General features: G+C 30.8%; 1 protein-coding gene across 10 annotated transcripts in view; it reads left to right on the forward strand.

The window, feature by feature from the left end:
- Positions 1-20,779, forward strand: part of LOC139502837 (mitogen-activated protein kinase kinase kinase 2-like) — a 51,243-nt gene that overhangs the window by 16,645 nt on the left and 13,819 nt on the right. For all 10 annotated transcript variants that reach the window (XM_071292457.1, XM_071292464.1, XM_071292466.1 and 7 more), the window contains exons 3-4: positions 6,281-6,393; positions 7,824-7,873. In XM_071292457.1, coding sequence (XP_071148558.1) covers positions 6,281-6,393; positions 7,824-7,873 — 163 coding nt within the window. The remainder of the gene's footprint in view (positions 1-6,280; positions 6,394-7,823; positions 7,874-20,779) is intronic.

Genomic DNA, 20,779 nt, shown 5'->3' on the forward strand with positions numbered 1-20,779 from the left:
ATGACAGGTCTTAGGAATGCTTCGTAATACCCCTAGACATTAACTGTATCAAAAAAGGACAAAACACACTAACATGAAGGAATAATACAAAAGTTATGAAAATGTTATTGAGGTCAATATAATCTGTTGCGATAATAGAAAAATATCCTAATTTTTCGATTTTGTACAAGTTAAAACCATTTTTAATCAATATTTTGTACAGGTTATAACATGTATGAGGTACTTTTGTACATGTTATAACTTGTATTTTTGCATTATACAAGTTATAACATGTACAATATTTTTGTACATGTTATAACCTGTACAAAATCGCAACTTGTACACGACATATATATATGTTACTATGTCCTGTTTGTATAATTGGAATACTTTCCCTATTTTGATGCCTCAGCAAAACATTGAAAATTGATTTATAAACAAACCTTCATATCTTTTTAAGTAGGGCCCATCATAAATTAATTTCAAGAATAATGCATGTAATATAAAAGGTAATTTTTGATTGTCTCCTCCTGAATTGAAAACATTTTTTACACAGTTATCTCCCATGGCCAAATCTTCAAATTCTTTTGAGGGCAGAATTTCTTAGAAAGTGATAAAAAATTTACAGATTTTTATACATGATTTATATTCTAAATTCATTTGACACTAATTTCCATGCGTATGTTAACATGCTTTTAATTGTATACAATTCAGGTACATGTGCATGTCTTAAGGCCTCAATGGTTGATTGGGTTCAGATAGTTATTCAATTACTTATTATTTGCCGTGGTAATTACATAAACAAATTCATTTATTTGGCTTTGAACATGTACTCTGGTAAAATGAAAAAAAATCTAGAATTTAAAATTGATATTTTCAGTCTGACATTGTAAGTTCAATGAAGTTGGAAGAGCATTTGAAATATTGATAGGTTAAGGATCTCTTTTTCGAGATGGATATTTTTTACATTTTAGTCAATTAGTGGCATGATCATGGTGCAACATGCCATTTAACTGTTTGAATTTACATCATAAACATAGGCTTCGTACATGTTGTTTACACATGTTTTTAACTTATTTATTCATAGTTAATAAACATGATAAATTGACAGCTTTGAAGGACAATTGATAAAAATGATTGGCACAGGATCATAGCTGGCAAAGCCTTTGAAAAAATAAATCTCAAGGTTGAAATTAAAGTGAAATTTTTATTGCCCAGTTAATTTATTCAGTGCAAAAGTTTAAGGTGACTTTGTGTTGACTGTCTGTGCATGCCAAACACAATGAGAACCTTATGATCGGATGTTTATCATGTTTTTCAACCTTGTTAAAGTTAACAAGAACTAACTAAGCATGCTTAGGCCCTAAAAAATAATACATGTATTTCTGTTAACCCTACCTGCCCTAATTTTTAGTGCCTTTTTAACCCTAACAATTTTTATGCCATTTTTAGCTCACCTGGCCGAAAAGGCCATGTGAGCTTTTCTCATCACTTGGCGTCCGTTGTCGTCGTCGTCGTCGTCTGTCGTCGTTAACAATTTTTCAAACATCTTCTCCTCTGAAACTACTGAATGGATTTGAATGAAACTTAAAATGATTGTTCCTTAGATTATCCTGCACAAAGTGTGTGCTTCGATTTTTGATCCGTCAAAAAACATGGCCGCCGTTACTTAAAATAGAACATAGGGGTCAAATGCAGTTTTTGGCTTATATCTCAAAAACGGAAGCATTTAGAGCAAATCTGACATGGGGTAAAAATGTTCATTAGGTCAAGATCTAATTGGTAATTTTAAGGAAATTTTGCAGTTTTTGGTCATTATCTTGAATATTATTATAGATGAAGATAAACTGTAAACAGCAAAAATGATCAGCAAAGTAAGATCTACAAATAGGTTAATATGACCAAAATTGTCAATTGACCCCTTAAGGGGTAAATGTCCTTTAGTGACAATTTTTCACAATTTGTTCATCATATTTGCTAACTTTAAAAAATCTTCTCCTCTGAAACTACTGAATGTATTTGGATGAAACTTAGCATGATAGTTCCTTAGATTATCCTGCACAAAGTGTGTGCTTCGATTTTTGATCCGTCAAAAAACATGGCCGCCCTTACTTTAAATAGAACATAGGGGTCAAATGCAGTTTTTGGCTTATATCTCAAAAACGAAAGCATTTAGAGCAAATCTGACATGGGGTAAAAATGTTCATTAGGTCAAGATCTATCAGCCCTGAAATTTTCAGATGAATCAAACAAACCATTGTTGGGTTCCTGCCACTTAATTGGTAATTTTAAGGAAATTTTGTTTTAATACTTTATGCATTAGGTCAACTATATTTGGTGTATGAAAATATTTTATGATCTATATGTCGGTTACGCAGGTTTTATTTGAACTTGACCTCATTTTCACAGTCCATTGCTAAGTTTTAAGTGTTTGTGTTTTGGTCTCATTTTCTTTATTTATAAACAGTAAGTCATATATATATTTGAAATATTGAAGAATTGTTAGCTGTACATGTTTGCCTGGCATGGTTCAATATGTTCAATAAGGCATTGTTTACCAGGTGAGCGATTCAGGCTCTTGAGAGCCTCTTGTTTTTCAAACACTGTTAAAATAAGACTGATCAGTCAGGGGACTTACTTAAATAGGTGATTTTTCTAAATCACTTATTCAAGTAACATCATTTCCATAAAGGTTGGAAGTTAGGGTTGTCTTTCTTTAATAATCACCTATTTAAGTAGTACAAATTAATCACTAGAATAAGTGATTTAATTTTATTGTAGCTTTAAATATAGAATACTAATGATCCAGGGACTAATTATGTTTCTAAACTTATCAAAACCAACATCTGTGTTGTCTAGGATGACCAGGTCATTTCAGGTGATGACCTTGTACTGAATCAAGGATAATGACATAAAAATCACTTGTTTAAGTATCAGACCTCAATTTCCTTCCCAAAAATCACTTCTTTGAGTATCATTCTTTTAATAACCCCCACTAATTTCAACCCCCCCCCCCTGAACAGTGAATTTTTTATCGCGAACAGTAGAATTTTATTACATAATCTGAAAGATGAAACCTTGAACTTCACAGGAAAAATACTCTCATGGCTGGGAAAAATCTTTTAAGAAAGTATCAGTTCATTATGTAAAGCCATTATTATAGCATTTTTTCAACTAAAATAGAATTTTCAGCTAAATGATAGTATCAAAGGCATAAACCAAGCAAAAAGTTCATTTTTTAAAAATTTTACTAATTAAAAGATATTATTTAAACCTATATGTGTTCAAATTTTGAAAAAACTACATAATCCCAATTTGTGACAAAACCTCGAATTTGCTACTCAAATAAGTGATTTAAAAATCACTTATTTCAGTAAGTCCTCTGACTGCTGATCCCAAGTAGTAACAAGCTAAAAATGTTTGTAATGCCTGCCTGGCGACCCTATCTTTTTCAACACGTTAGCGGAAACACATGTATTATTTTTTTAGCCTTTAGTTAGCACATAAATTTGCATATTTAATCAGACATATCGCCATGGTCGAAAGAGACCTTTTAATTTCGAAAAAAGAAATTTTGTATGCAATTTGTTAGTAGGCTCTTTATCATGTTTATATGGGAATTTTTAACTTTAGCTCAGTTAATAAAAATGACTCAGTAGAAAAGCAATATAAGCATCTTAACATTCATCTCCGCATGTTTAATACTTGTAAAAAAACTAAAAATTAATATAACGATAGTTATGTATTATCCCACGACCTCGCCACACAATGCCAAGGTCTGACAAGTACATAAATCATCTTCTTTGAAATGTACAAGTTGCATGTTTTATGTATGATGTATTTATATATATAAAAACGTTGATGTAAGATTACTGTTCTGGTTTGATATATAGACCCACATTTTAAAATTCATAAGTTGTAATTTGGAATTTCCATACATTCATGTACATTTTTTTTTACTTTGATATATGTAACTCCATTTTCTATACAAAGACATGCCTGTACCAAATCAGGAGTATGACTTGTTTTCCATTTGTTTGAGGTGTTTTAGCTTTTAATTTTGCCATTTGATAAGAGACTTTCCGAATTGAATTTTCCTTGGAGTTCCTGTACTTTTGTTATCATTGGTTATATTTTACCTTTTTCTCCATTAATATACATAATGATTGTTATTCATTAAAGTCATTTGAAAGTCCCCTGTTCGTTCTTATAATAAATGCTAAAATACATCATGAGATTTTCAACTGGTATGTAAAAAAAGAGATATGTTCCTTTCCTTTGTTATTTTTTTACCATGTTTATCATGTACATGTATATATCATTGTATATTGAGGAATTTCAACTTTGTCAATTCGTCTGGTCAAGATGTTGAAATGAACAAACAATATGTTACTACAAAAAAAAAAAAATCCATTCACAATGCACTCATTTTATACATGTGTATGTTATATTTTAAGGAATGACTGTAATATTTTTTCTGTTTATGAAGAAATAACATAAAAAAATATGGTAATCACTGAATAACCCGCTATGCGCTATTCGGGTTATTTTGAAGTGTGCACCACATTTTTTTATATTATTTCGAATAGACAGATAAAATATTACAGTTATTTCTTATAATTTAATTTAAATTCCATTTTAAATCAGAGTAAACCATGAAAAAACGTTGATGACGTCACGGTCACATGACAAAATTATGTCTATGGGCTGATAAAAAAAAACTACGTCAGCCAATCAGAAGATGCGTTACATCCAAAATTAAATTATATCATGATATAAATTTGTACATGATAATGTTCAGTTTAGACATCCCATATTTTAAGTAAAAAGATGGTTTGAGATTTTTGAACCATTAGATAACTTAATTTGGTCCTAAATACATGTAATGTAAATAAACCTCTTGAGACCCCTTTTATTATGTTTATAGAATCTAAAAGTCGTCTGACTGACACAACTTAAGAAAAATAAGACTCCAATAAAAAATTGATTGAATTAATTATCATGATAATTATAGTTTTATTTTCCACTCCAGGAGATATTATCAGCCATGTTTACACAATTTTGACCCACTTCAGGTTACACTAAAGTCAGAGTGACTCTCTCTAAGATACCCTATACTGTGTTTCTGTAATCAGATATATACCATTATGACCTTCTTTGACCTAATGTTTAGATGAAATTGATTAGAAAGTTTAAATAATATTTCCATTGTGATGGAAAAGACGATTAACCTGGTTCACTTAAGGCCATCCAAATAAAATGGCCTGATTATTTAATATGTATCATGTTTATATAGTAAATCAATTAGGTCAAACAAAAAATATGTGCTTTATAATTAAAAGGTTTTCTACTTCAACATAGAAATAGTCATGATAGTCAGCGTCATTAAATAAAAAGATGTACAATATGTACCGGGTAGGAATGAAATGTTTTTTTACAATGTTTTATTTTGCACATTCTTAAGGCCATACAAATGAAATTTGTCCAAACAAAATGCATTAGTCTCAATATTTTCCTCTTTATAAATATCAGTATTGATTGATTGTTGGTTGCTTAACGTCCAGTGGCAAATATTTCATGCATATTCAGGACGAGAACAAGTTCACAATAAATACAATAGGTAGGTTGATACAATAGAGGCCATATGGGATGATGGTTGGGGAAATTTGGACTGCCACTGGAAAATGAGGGTATATATATTGGATAGGGATAGAAATTTTGCCTTGCAACAGGCCACCTACGGACCCCTCGGAGTTGTTGCAAGGGTTCTTAACGTGCAAAGAGCGTGGCACTCTCTTTACACGAGGCATCGGATTTAACGTCCCCCTTCTGACCGGACGTGACAGTAGAATATTCATCTTCGAAAGAACAAATTGTTATTATGCTTAATGCATGTTAATGGCTTATACTCAAAACTATGTTTGAAAACACATTCAAAAATAAATATTTAATCGTGTTACTGTCTTACTGTCATGACTGTAAATTTAGCAATTGTTGTGTTCATTTATTAATGGGAATAGTATACATGGTGTAGACTATGTAGAATGGTAGAATGCACGGAAATGCGAGATTCTTGGATTAATTATTAATTATTGCGATTTCTGGAAAATCTGCATACAGAACTAACTCTACTTTTATCAGATATAAGAATGCTAGTACATGTACATGTAACTAATATTATTGTGATACTCATGCAGTGGCATTATTTCACATTGATAAAAACCTCACAATAGTATTAATGAATTTACAGTAATTGTATAAAGAATTAAATTTGACAAAACATATTTTATTTTTCTATCAGGTGATAAGAAGAATGATTTAGATGAGGTCATGGGAAATATTGAGACCCAGTTACTGAAAGGTCTGCAGTCTGGGAACAAAACTGCAGCACAGAGGGCCTACACAGACCTACAGGTATGTGACCATATGGTTACCATGGTTACTATCACATAAACATGATAAAAAGAAGACTTGTGGAAATATTGGAATGTTGAGATACGTTAACGAAGGATCAAAATTTTGACTGCTGCACAAATCATGGAATACACAATTCTAGATTATATAGAAATAAGAAGATGTGGTATTAGTGTCAATGAGACAACTCTCCATCCAAGTCACAATGTGTGAAAAGTAAACAAATATTAGTCTAAAGTAATTTACCTTCAACTTGGAGTCATACACCGAACAGGAAGCTTAATTAAGGGACCCAAATATATACACCAGTTTGGATGGATGAGATAAACTTGGACAAATGTATAGCATTTAAACATATACATTTCCATGGAGATTATTCCTTTCCCTAATTCATTCATTCACAGTCAATTTCTATTATAATTAGCTTGGTTTAACATGTTTGATTGTTAAATTTTGGGATAAATATTTGTTGGTCAGTTAACATGGTTAAATGATTAGTCTAATTAGTTAGTTTAGTTTAGTTTAGTTTAAGCATATTTATTTATAGTGGATTGGGAAACAAGTTTTGCAACTTATATTAATCCCTTTCCACTTTGTGGGTGCAAGTGCTGCCTTGTAGCGGCATTAGCCTGCTCTTTTTCGAAATCTACAAGGGTGTCTTTAAAGTGCAAGTGATATGGCTCTCTCTTAACACGAGTCAGCCATTTATCGTCCCCTTCCGACGGACTATCATCGTTTCCTCGAGACCATACTCGCAAATGGTGTCAAGGGAGAGCCGAAAATTCAGTTCCTGAAATTTTCATTCCAGACGGCAATCGAACCAGGAACCTGGTTAAATGATCAGGCAATAATGCTATTTGGTATGCAGGTGTATTAGCATTAACACATATCAATTCTATAAACATGCTAAAAATTACAAATGTGGGTTCATTGAGTTTTTTTTGCATAATTTTCATGATAAGTTACTGCTATTTTAGTTTTGACAGTTATGTTTATTATCAAAATTGTATGCAGGCGAGACATACATTGACATATCTCAGTGTTAACAGTTTATATTTTGAATATTGAGGAAGAAGACAATAAAAATAGAGTTTATAAAACTTTAGTCAATATAAAACAATCGTATTATCGAACTACACATCACCAGACTAACGTAACAGGAAAATTGTTGGTTGTAAGCTTATGAGGTGACTTTAACAATTTAACCTAATGTATGGCCTGGGAAGCACTTTCTAAGTAAGGTTATACTTATGAAAAGTGGATTGATTGTACAAATATTGTTTTTGAAATTGTTTTCGTAACTTTATCATGTTGATCTACTTTACAGAAATTCACCTTTTACTAGCAGAACATAGGATTAGGAAAAATATTTACTCCATTCTTATTTTTGACACTTCATAAGCTTAAATTTTTATGTTTATCTTTTTCAGAAAAGAGAACAAATTTTACGGATTAAGTGTGAATACAATGGCGAAAAGAGGTAATATTGAAAAACAACTACAGGTAGCTTAGCGAGAAAATTACAAGTATTAAGATGTGTTCCCGACATTTAAATGTTTGGTTTGATCTCTTTAATACATCTTTATATATATATATATATATATCAACACTTCATTAACACTGATATATATGATATAAGTGGTATATTGTATAAGACAGCTAGAAAGGCCTCAGGAGAGTTTGATTAAGATAAGGCTGGTTGTATGTGGTTTTAAGTAGTGTCTGGTTAACTATGAGTAGTCAGTATGAATGGGGTTTATAGAGTAGATATTGAAGTGGGGAGGAGGAAAAACATGAAAAAGGGGCAAATAAAATATACAGAGAGAACAATGGTAAAAAAATTAAGAATAGAGAAAAATGGTCTTAAGAAGTAAAGAAAAAAAAAATAATGACCCCCCCCCCCCCCTCGACACTCAACTAATTGTGTCTATATATATATAGGATTTTGCAACTTACTGAAAACTGCTAAAAGTTGGTTTCTTCATTTTTACCAAAAGTTTGCATAATCATGACATAAATACTCTACAAATCTTGTAATAGGGGGTGCATTTCTCTGTATTTTTCTATTCATGAAGACTTAAGCTTGTGACCCTTATGAAAATTTAATGAATCGCTTATTATTGAGAATCCTTAACCTCTTCCAAAAATGAAAATATATTTGATGGGATTCTTGAAACATGATGATTGAAATAATGAATGCAAGTTTTATTATAACAAAAATTCACATCAGAATAAAAACATCATAATTATTTCTGAATTTACAAAAGATTTTTTTTTATTTTTCAAAATCCATGTTTTTGATCTAGTCTTTTGATTTGTTACATGCTATAAAAAATGAAAGTTAAATACCAGTGAACTTGTTGACCTGAGAATATTTCAGTTTTGATCAATGAACCATCTTTACTATGATGTGTCTACCAATAAATAAGCAAGAAAAAAGAAAAAAATTGAGCATTAAGAAAGTGGGTCAAAGTTCTTTTGAACATTTTCACTTCTCTAAAGTTTTTTGGGTGCTTATTGCTCTAGGCCACTATACAAAGAAAAATAACAAAACCAAACAATTTATAATTTATTATTATGGGTTTTTTGTTGGCTGAGAAAATATACATTAAGTAATGCACAGTAAAACCAAATAAACCACATTCAATGACATTAGTTTCAAATGTATCTTGAAGTGTTGTATTTACTTTTAAAATATTGAAATTCAAGGGAACTTTTTTTCCATGAGTAAAAAATAAAGAAGATGTTAAATAACTAACACTTAATCAGTCACCTAGATATATCTCTCTGTTATATATATAAATCTTTTTTTTTTAAATTCATCATGTTTGTCATGTTTATATTGCAAAATAAGTTTTGTTTTTTCAAAATAGGTTTTGTTTTGCTAGATTTTTTGGTTGTCTTGTATACCATTATTCATAAAGGAAATCAAATGCCCACATAAGATAGTACATTGTACCAGCATTTCTTAAGTTCATAGAAATATGTAGACAAAACATTTATTTATAAAAAAAGGCCTTCTTAGAAATTCAAGTTTTCTATAAGTATATTTATAAGCCATATATATATGTGTGTATGTAGCCCATTAGACTATTGTACGCTTATAAAGAGGAAACAATAGTTTCAGTTTAAACTTTCAATTATGTGCATTAGGCCATATTTTATACCGGTTTAATACCTGTAATTTTAACCTTGAATTGATTATTGATCACCTAATTGCACCTACACATATTACCTTCACCTAATTATTGATCACCTAATTGCACCCATGCATATTACCTTGACCTAATATTGATCAACTAATTTCACCAATGCATATTACCATGACCTAATTATTGATCACCGTGTCCTAATTCCCAGGTGAATGAATCACGACATCATATGCATATACAATGCACTGCAGAAATATGTATTACTGATTATGACATAACACAATTATATCTTGTGTGTTCCTGAGTAGATAAAAGTTCCCAGAATTTCTATATATATATATGGCAAGGGGCTGATGTGTATATTTCAAGACTTTTTCACATTTTGATCTTAAACATATTAAATGTTAAATATCCATGAAAAAAATCAATTTTTCCTTTCTTCCTCAAAATAAGCTTCCACCCAGAGAATAAATGACAAAAGCCATGTAATATTTGGTTTTTAAAAACAAGAAGAATATGTGTATATTTTATAATAATTAAATCACTTTTATGTGCAGTCTGCCTTGTCCTGTAAAAATGAAGTAGCTCCAGTAATCAGTAGAACTTTTCTGACAGCAGGCCTCACAAGCCATATTAATTTTAGGCCCCATTTCAGGGCATAATTTGTTTTGGTCTGCGGGTCTATTCATTAGTCAGATTGTTGGTTGGTTCCTTCATCCGTTCGTCTGTCTGTCCAGCTTCAGGTTTTTGATGATTTTGAAGTCTAATCAACTATGTTCCCTATGATATGATCTTTCTAATTTAAATGCTAAATTAGAGTTTCGATCCCAATTTCACTGTCCAATGAAGATAGAATATGATAGTGTGAGTGGGGCATCAATGTACTAAGGACATGATGGACACATTCTTGATTAAAAATGTCTTTGGTATCTTTTGCCTCTCTTTGAAATCAGTTTCCTGAACATTGACCTACAAATAAATTTGTATTTATTTATTTTATAAATGTATGTAAATTAACATTTCCTTTAATCAAGTTTTTTTTTCATATTGATTTGTTTACATAGTAAACATGGTAAACAGTTGTATTTGTATACAAGTATATATTTTGAAAGATACTCAAAGGTTTAATTAAGGCCCCAACTTAAAATTAAACTCAGACATCCACTTAAACTGACTGGTTTTGATATTAAAACAAAAACAAAACATGTCATTGAAGAAAATTAGGTTTTTGGCAATTCGTTTTGTCTTATTTACATACTAACATGTTAATAGGAAGAATTAGATCAAATTTATAACATTATTACACTTAGCATGCTTAGTAAGAGGAAACTTTTCTCCAAGGCCACGATCAATGGGTTTGTACTGTCTAAACTATGTCTCTGTTATTTGTTATGTATCTTACAGATGCTAGCCTGTTTTTAGCATTTTGTCAGAAACTTTTGGAATACTCACCGATTTTATTGCCCCACAAAAATTGCCTGCTAAATACAATTATACTTAAAAAATTCATAATTTGAATACATAGATTATAAATCAAGCCTCAAGGAGCCAATTTTGAACACTTTGAAAATTCTTTGTTTTTTTGTTCCTTGTTTTTGAAAGAAAAAAATCCTAATGTCATGAATGTAAATAAAGTCTAGAAAGAATGATTTCCGTCCAAATTTACAATGGCTTATATTTCAAAAATTAGGACACAGACCTTTTTTTTTTCTCGGTCATTTACAACAGTCTTTTAAAATGCTTGTCATTTTAAAACATAGCTGGGAAAATTCATAAGTCCATGTGAATTAAGAGATCAAATATTACACAACTACTTTCGCTGTGGTAACCTGATCATGCTGATTTAAGCCTTGAAAACTCGTTCTTGTTTGCTTTAGTTTCTGACCTATATATAACGGGACTTTTTTATATTCTTCGGATTCGTTATTGTTCGTGGGATACCAATTTTTGAAGATTCATGGGTACAGTTAAACCACATATTTTAAAGTTCAACATAGTACAAATTCTCAATTTCCTTAAATGAAAACCTCGGCAAATCCATCTAGGCAAAAATTCACGGAGATTCATTATATTCTTCCATGCACAAAAGTTGGTCATGTTGGTAAATTTAACAATAAATGAATCCAAAGTATTCAGCTTTTTCTTTTCTTTTGAGGAATTTTAGTTGAATGCAAAAGTAGATATGAAAAGTTTGCAGAAGGATTAGAAATTTGATAACATAGAGACTTAGACCAGACTGGGAAATTTGGATTTGTACAGTTGTGGTGGCTGTTTATTATATAATAACGGAAAGAAAATCGACGACAAACAAAATTAATGCATTGAAACATTTAAATATTTCTTCAGATCCGGAGAAGTTTATTTACATTATTTTAGGAATGTGCACTTAATAATCTTAATCTGTAATGAAATATGCAGTTTGCATACAAATAAAATGTTGAGAAGGGAGATAATCAACTTTAGTCAATGTTGTATAACAGAAAAAAGTTATAATCATGATAATGGGGAGGACTGAAAAATGAGAGGGGGCCAGAGTAAAAAATTAGGGATATTTACTAAAAAACAATTGTTTGCCATAAAGGGTGGTAAACTGTTTGGATTGAGGCCCGGGGACAGTGGGTGGGGTATTCAAATCTATGACATTATTAACTTCAGAAAAATAAAATTTCTAAAATACTTGAGAGAGGTTGGCTTTACTGGTACAGATGTAGCTTAGTCACAGTAATCGCAAGGTGTTTCATTGATTGACTAAGTCTAAAGAAATATATTGATATGGCATGTATGGTGTTGAGTTTGGTCTTTTTCTTCACTAATTAATTCGGCACTGAAGATAAAATTGTCAAAAATATACCTCTGACTAACTTGTATCTTTAAAAGAACTGATGGGACATTTGATCAGAAAAAATAGAGAATAAAACATCACAAATAGATATAGTAAGCTACACTCTGCAAGAATATACCTTATTGGGTCTTCAGTAGGTTTATGATATTCCTTTTGGTCATTAGTCATCTCTTATTCACAAATAGATGGTAGGCTACACTCTGCAAAAATATGCCTTATTGGGTCCCTAGTTGTTATATGTTATTTGGTCATTAGTCATCTCTTTTTCCTTATTATTTGTTAGGTTCACCATTATATCTATATATATGTATGAGTAACACATCCCTGCTATAGCGGTATGATACTTATGATAGTAACTAGTCAAGGATATCATTAGTTTCAAAAGTGGATGGGTGGGTGGTCGTGAGTTTGAAAACAAGTAGAAGAAAAAACTGTACAATTGAACAATTTATTTATTTTTAAGTAAATTTATGTATGATCATGATGATTGATAACTTGATTTTTTTAGAACGTAAAACATGTTCCGCGTATGATTGATGATTTCATTGATAACTTACGAATATTAATTATACGATAATCGCGAATAAATATTCATTTAGATACATGTATGTCAGATATATTAAAACAGGTGGTTTTTTTTCTGTGTTCAATACATAATTATAAATAAGGAATTAAAGGGACTATATCTGACCAGTTAATTGATTCAGAAATTTGAAATAATTCATATGAAAATAATTTTGATATCAGTCCAAAAGTTTGATTTTGAAATTGAAAGTTTTGTCATGTATATATACAGTAATAAGGTTGGTAGTTTTCTCTTGGCACTCCCTCCCACTTCTTCAACCTATAAAACTGACTGCCACCAAGTAGCCTAAAAGTGGCACTATTTTAGTGGCATTAAAGGTACCAGGATTATAGTTTAATACGCCAGACGCGTGCTTCATCTACATAAGACTCATCAGTGACGCTCAGATCCAAATATTTATGAAGCCAAAGAAGTACAAAGTTGAAGAGCATGATATATATAATCATTTCGTCAACTGATGAAGGAGGCTGATATAATTACCTATAGTTGCTTAATCATTGTTAATAATATCTCTACATCATTGATGGGCCTGATGGGTAATTTTCGTTCTCCGTGATCGTCACATTTTTCGATATCCTGATCCATTTTTCTAAAGATTGTTTTTTTATATTTTCGGTGATCCGTGATCATGGAAATTTATTTTCTGTGAACTGTGATTGACAAACTTGTTGTGAATTGTGACGACACCCCCCCCCCCCCCCCCCCCCCCCACCCCAATCATTTGATCTCTGCTTGATACTTTTTCTTAATAATATTTAATTATACTCTTTATAATGAAGATTATCATATTCTGTTTTACAATTTTGGAAAATGTCCATTGACAAAAATGCACCCAGACCTAGAACCTGAAAAATGTAAAATTTAATTTTAAAAACAAACATCACCAATTATAATTCATTTTTAAAAATTATCAAATGTAATCTCCGCAGGTGTTATTTTGTTTATCTGACAAGAGAAGAACAAAAATTTTAAAGAAAATAAAATGTATTTTAAAAAATGGGTGAAGATCGCATGATAAATAAAGTGTCTGGTAAAAAGTAGGTAAAATTATGCAGGCTAGCGATACTGTAAATATTTACTTATCATTTTTTACTGAGTATGTAATGTCAGCTCCTTAGTAAACCTTTTAGTCGGATACTTAATCATGAAGAAAATTTTACGGGATTTAAATAATGTTTATTGAGAATGCATCAAATGATTGATCATTAATGCATGTAAACACCTCATGTATTTTAAATCGGTCTTTTCACATCAAACATTTCGCGAAAGAAACTTAGAAAAAATTAAATATGCTTTTTATAGATTTTGTTTGATGTACAGCTTGACATATTGAATAGACTATTTTCATATTGCCATCTTTTGACTATGGCATGTATGGAGTACATGTATTTAACTTTCCGACTCAGATGTTGGACATTTTCAGTTCAAACATTTGAAAAAGAAGCTTAAAAAAAAAAAATCAAATATGCTTTTTATAGATTTTCTTTTGATGTACAGCTTGACATTGAATAGACTATTTTCATATTGCCATCTTTTGACTATTGCATGTAAAGAGTACATGTATTTATCTTTTTGACAGGTTACATATTCTGGTGTAGAACATTTTCACTTTGAGAAGCTTAAAAAAAATTATGCTTTTTATAGATTCTGTTTTGATGTACAGTTTAACATATCATGCATATTGAATATTGACTAGCAAGTACATGTATATATAAGTTTTTGACAGGTAAATCCTACTCTGCATACGGTAGGACATTTTGTACTTAGCCCATACTTTAAGCCAAGTAAGAGAAACTGAACAAAAGATAAAAACAAGCTTGCAATCATTGCAATGTAGAGAAGAAAATAATTGTTTTATGTTTTCTAATTCACAATAAAATCAATGAAATTTTTTAATTGTGCAATGATTGTATGCTTGTTGTTTATACATGTACTTCTGTAAAATTCTGTTTCTTGAATAATTAAAGTACCAGGATGTTCTTCCAGAGTTGAAATAATTAAAAACTCCAGTCATAAGTCGGTACATTTTGTAACATGATAAATGGTTACAGACACTAGGGTATTGCATTTTTATGCCCCATTTTTAGCTCACCTGGCCTAAAACGCCATGTGAGCTTTTCTCATCACTTGGCGTCCGTCGTCGTCGTCGTCGTCTGTCGTCGTTAACAATTTTTCAAACATCTTCTCCTCTGAAACTACTGAATGGATTTGAATGAAACTTAACATGATTGTTCCTTAGTATATCCTGCACAAAATGTGCGCTTCGATTTTTGATCCGTCAAAAAACATGGCCGCCGTTACTTAAAATAGAACATAGGGGTCAAATGCAGTTTTTGGCTTATATCTCAAAAACGAAAGCATTTAGAGCAAATCTGACATGGGGTAAAAATGTTCATTAGGTCAAGATCTATCAGCCCTGAAATTTTCAGATGAATCAAACAAACCATTGTTGGGTTGCTGCCACTTAATCATTTTTTTAATTGGTAATTTTAAGGAAATTTTGCAGTTTTTGGTCATTATCTTGAATATTATTATAGATAAAGATAAACTGTAAACAGCAAAAAAGATCAGCAAAGTAAGATCTACAAATAAGTTAATATGACCAAAATTGTCAATTGACCCCTTAAGGGGTTATTTAACAGTCCTTTAATGACAATTTTTCACAATTTGTTCATCATATTTGCTAACTTTAAAAAATCTTCTCCTCTGAAACTACTGAATGGATTTGGTTAAAACTTAGCATGATTGTTCCTTAGATTATCCTGCACAAAGTGTGTGCTTTGATTTTTGATCCGTCAAAAAACATGGCCGCCGTTACTTAAAATAGAACATAGGGGTTAAATGCAGTTTTTGGCTTATATCTCAAAAACGAAAGCATTAAGAGCAAATCTGACATGGAGTAAAAATGTTCATTAGGTCAATATCTATCAGCCCTGAAATTTTCAGATGAATCAAACATCCAATTGTTGGATTGCTGCCACTTAATTGGTAATTTTAAGGAAATTTTGCAGTTTTTGGTCATTATCTTGAATATTATTATACAATGTAGATAAAGATAAACTGTAAACAGCAAATATGATCAGCAAAGTAAGATCTACAAATAAGTCAATTTGACCAAAATTGTCAATTGACCTCTTTAGGAGTTATTGCCCTTTAAAGACTTTTTTCACAATTTGTTCATCATGTTGACTTACTTTAAAAAATCTTCTCTTATGAAACTGCTTTATCAATTTCAGCCAAACTTAGGCTAAATGAGTTTCAGAGTTTCAGAGTATCTAGTATAAATTTTATATTTCATTTCCTTGTATGTCAAGAAACATAGCTCCTATGGCTAAAATAGAACATAGGAGAAAATGATTTTTTTTTGCTTTTGAAGAAAATAGGACGATTCAAAGAACATTTAAATAAATTGAAAAGCCAAAATAATCATTGATGAGAGATTAAACCAAAAAAATTCAGGTGAGCGATTCAGGCTCTTGAGAGCCTCTTGTTAAGCATTATGTTTTCTGGTCTGTGCGTCCATTCGTGCGTCCATTCATTCGTCCGTCTGTTTGTTTGTTCGTCTGTTCGTTCGTCCTTCTCAGGTTACAGTTTTTGGTCGAGGTAGTTTTAATGAAGTTGAAGTCTAATCAACTTAAAACTTAATACATATGTTCCCTATGATATGATCTTTCTAATTTTATTGCCAAATTAGATATTTTCTCCCATTTTGTTCATGTTGTCCTGTCCTCTATGCAGATTGGTTTAATTTTGTTGTTGTGTTGCTGTCTCGATTAACACGTGCTATCCATCTCCTTTTATTCATGTTTTTTTTTAAGCTTTAACAAATGATCTATTAATTTGCTGTTTTGTTATTTTTTAGTTGTAATTAAGATGGAAAATACATCATAAAATATACATTTGTCTAGTGGGATTATTTGTCCTCGGGTCAACCATAGGAGCAATTCATTATAAAATATATATAAACAGTCTTTATCCACATGAATCATTTCTCTAAGGAATATATGTTAGTATTTATGTTTTTTTATCAATCATTGATAAAAGTCAGTTTCCACCACCAAATCTTGTGCAAAAGGATTTTTCTTCTCTCAGCAGTTAAATTTTAAATTTGAAAATTTTAGTGTTTTCTGTGGAAAAATATTGTATCACATTCGATGGAGTGCTAAAATCTGTATTATCTTCACTATTTCTATTTTTTCTTTGTCAAATATTTTGAGAAAGGAGAAGAATTCAGTTAGTTTGCTATAGAAAGGATCATATTCTCCATTTTGTAACGACCTTGACCTTGCGTGTCGTCTGCTGAGTGACTGCACACTGCAGACGTATATAAAAATGTCATATAAAGTGTGTGGGTGGCAGGATTGATTGACTAACAGGACATTTTATTTTGATATTTGTATACTTATGATAAGTATGTCTTGAAAAAGATGACAAAAATAGATTTACTATCGTTTGTGCTTCCTTTTGTTTACTTGGGCCATGTTGTCTGGGGTATTGAAGCCAGAAAACTAATATTTGTGTACTTTTAAACAGCTTTTAAGTAGCAACTTCAGAATTTTATAAGTTGGGAAAAAGAATATAAATTAGGTATCTTAATATTAGGGTGAAATCTGTGAACATCCAAATCATAAAGAAAAAGAAATAGCCATTTATTTTCTTCATTTAAAAGACTGCATGACTCTCTTAACTTCCAAATGAAAAAGAAAAAAAAATAGTGATTTCTTCAGTTTATTATATAAGTCTAACACACATAGCTTTAAATTGAAATAACTTGCATAAGTTACTCCTTGGTAATTTTCTTTATCAAATAGAAATTTGAAAACACAAATTTTATTGCCCAACAAATCTATTGGAAATTAAATTATTTATGAATTTAAAAGTCAATCAAAAAGTTTTAAATTCTGAAAATTGTAAACATTTCAGTAAAGTTTTAAATGCCTTTACATTGAAATATTATTGCTGTTTGAATAAAAAGTCTTTCAAGTATTGATTGCCATTTTACCAGTGTAATATCATTGATGCAGTTGATTGTGGTTTTATGTATATAAACAGGACAAAATGGTTGTTATCAAATATAGAGTGTATTTGGTGCAAACATCACAAAGAAATAGAAATGCAATTTGTTATATAAAACTGTTTTTGTAAAAGAACAAGGCTTAATTGTATTATCGAGGTTCTGGTAGGGGATTGTTTGTCTGTTTTTTTTTCAGATATCTAAGATATTACAGCTATTTAATCAGGTCTACATTAACAACTGTCAATGATTAAATATAATTTATCTAAGATATTACAGCTATTTACAGCAGATTTCATTGAGTATGTAGCCAAAGGTAGTATCTTTGGTTAGCTTGCTTATTAGCTGAACCGTGAATTCATTATCAGGTCAGGTATACTACCCTTCTTTCGAAGTAGCCTAGTCCAACAGACAGATAGATTGGTTATCTGCAGGACTAGTCTACTCTTAAAGGAGGGTAGTTTACCTGACCTAACAATGACCTCACGGTTCAGCTAACAAGCAAGCTAACCAACGATATTACCTTTGGATACACACTCAATGAAATCTGCTGTAATCAGGTCTACATTAACAACTGTCAATGATTAAATATAATTTTATTTAGTTCGTTTGTAGATAGGATGACTTAAAACAGGATTTATATATAACATGTATTAATTGATTGATAGTCTGAGAGCAAATGTTAATCTCTAGATACCCTTTTTAATAACACAAGATAGTAACTTATAACAGGTTTCCCCTCCTAACTTCCTCCCCCATTTTCCCCTCCCCTAAAACACACCCATCTTGTTATGTCATGGGAATGCAGTGTTTAACCTTGACTTAAATTGTAAAGGTGTACTTCATTACATATTTTTAAAAGATAATAACATCTGATTTAAGGTGGTACCTAACACTACAGGGAGATAACTCTGTAAAATCAGCAGAACGTTTTAATGACGTTGTGTTCAAATGGGAATATTAAGCTTCTCAATGATCAAAATAAGTGTTTGTCAAACTGCTATATAACCAGTGTAATTTTTCTGATTAAACGGTTGGTTCAAATTTTTTGAAATTTTTATATTTTTGTCAAAGGGTCAAGGTAAATACTTTGTCAACATTTTAAGAAAATTAAACGCGCCAAATTAATTTTAGTTAAAGTTTTTGGTACCACCTTAACCTCTAGCTTTATGTATCTAATCTTCCAACCCCCTAAAAAGAAAAAAAAAGCCTGTTATATTATAGGATTGCAATATCTATTACCTTGACCTAATGTAGAGGTGTACTGTATAACATTTTAACAAAAAATAACATCTGATTAACATTTAACCTTTAGCTATGTACACTGTACATATATTCCCCCTCTAACCCCTAAAAAAGAAAAAAAACAACCAGACTGTTATATTATGGGATTGCAGTGTTTTACCTTGACTTAATGTAGAGGTGTACTGTATTACTCAATTTTATTAAAATAAAAAAAAAAAACATCTGATTTAACCTTGAGTGCAACCCCTCTCCCTACGTAACCACCCCCCTAAAAAAGAAAAAGCAGCCTGTTATAGCATGGGATTGCTGTGTTTTACCTTGACTTAATGTAGAGGTGTACTGTATTACACAATTTTGAAATGAAAAAAAAACCACATCTGATTTAACCTTGAGCAACACCTTCCCCTCCTCCTACCCCCTTAAAAAAGAAAAAAACCCAGCCTGTTATATTGTGGGATTACAGTGTTTTACCTTGACCTAATGTAAAGGTGTACTGTATTACATGTTTTTAAAAAGAAATAAAATCTGATTTAACCTTTAGCTTCATGTATCCCCTCTTCCAACCCCTCTACAAAGGATAAAAAGCCTGCCATATCATGGAATTGCAGTGTTTATCCTTAACTTAATATGAAAATTTACTGCATTATACAATTTTGAAATGAAAATCTGATTTAACCTTGAGCAACACCTTCCCCTCCTCCGACCTCCCTAAAAAAGAAAAAAAGCAGCTTTTTATACATAGGATAATAGTGTTTTACCTTGACTTAATATAAAGGTGTACTGTATTACGTGATTTTAAACGAAAATAGCATCTGATTATACCTGTAGCTACATGTATCCCCTCTTCATACCCCATAAAAAAGATAAAAAAAGCCTGTTATATCGTGAGATCTCAGTGTTTATCCTTGACTTAATGTAAAGGTGTACTGTATTACAAAATGTACAAGATTTTGAAATATATTAACAGCTGATTTTTAACCTTGAGCAATTTGTTCGAGTACAAGTAAAAGTGCATTCAATTTCAAACAGTGAGAAAATGAAGTAAAATTTTAAGTTTTAAATCAAATTACGTGATCAAAATAGATAAAAATCTTCAACAATTAATTGTAATGTTATTGCTCAGTATTTTATGTAAGAACAAATGTTATGGATGGATGGGTTTGAAAAGCTGCTGAGATTAAAATAGGATCGAAATGTGATTTATACTGAGATTGAAAAGGTTAAAATTTACTTAATCCGGTGTTGATCAGAAAAAGGTTTCTAATGAAATGTGAAAAAGAGACCTAGATATTGGACTTTGAACTTAAAGAAAATTACGTGAATGTTATGATAAAATATTTATTTTTGTATAAGATACATTTAAGGGTCATTTAGTGACCTTTATTTTAGGGTCAATATAAGCAAGATTTATCAATGTTTATTAGATTTATTTGAAATGTTTGACTACATTGAGTAGTCTGTGAAAAAAAACCTCAAATAATCGAATGTCCCAGTTAAGTGACCATTAATGCAGATCTAGACTTTGGCAAAACTTCAAAAAATCAACT

The sequence above is a fragment of the Mytilus edulis genome, chromosome 14, assembly GCF_963676685.1.
Source record: "Mytilus edulis chromosome 14, xbMytEdul2.2, whole genome shotgun sequence".
Lineage (NCBI taxonomy): Eukaryota > Metazoa > Mollusca > Bivalvia > Mytilida > Mytilidae > Mytilus > Mytilus edulis.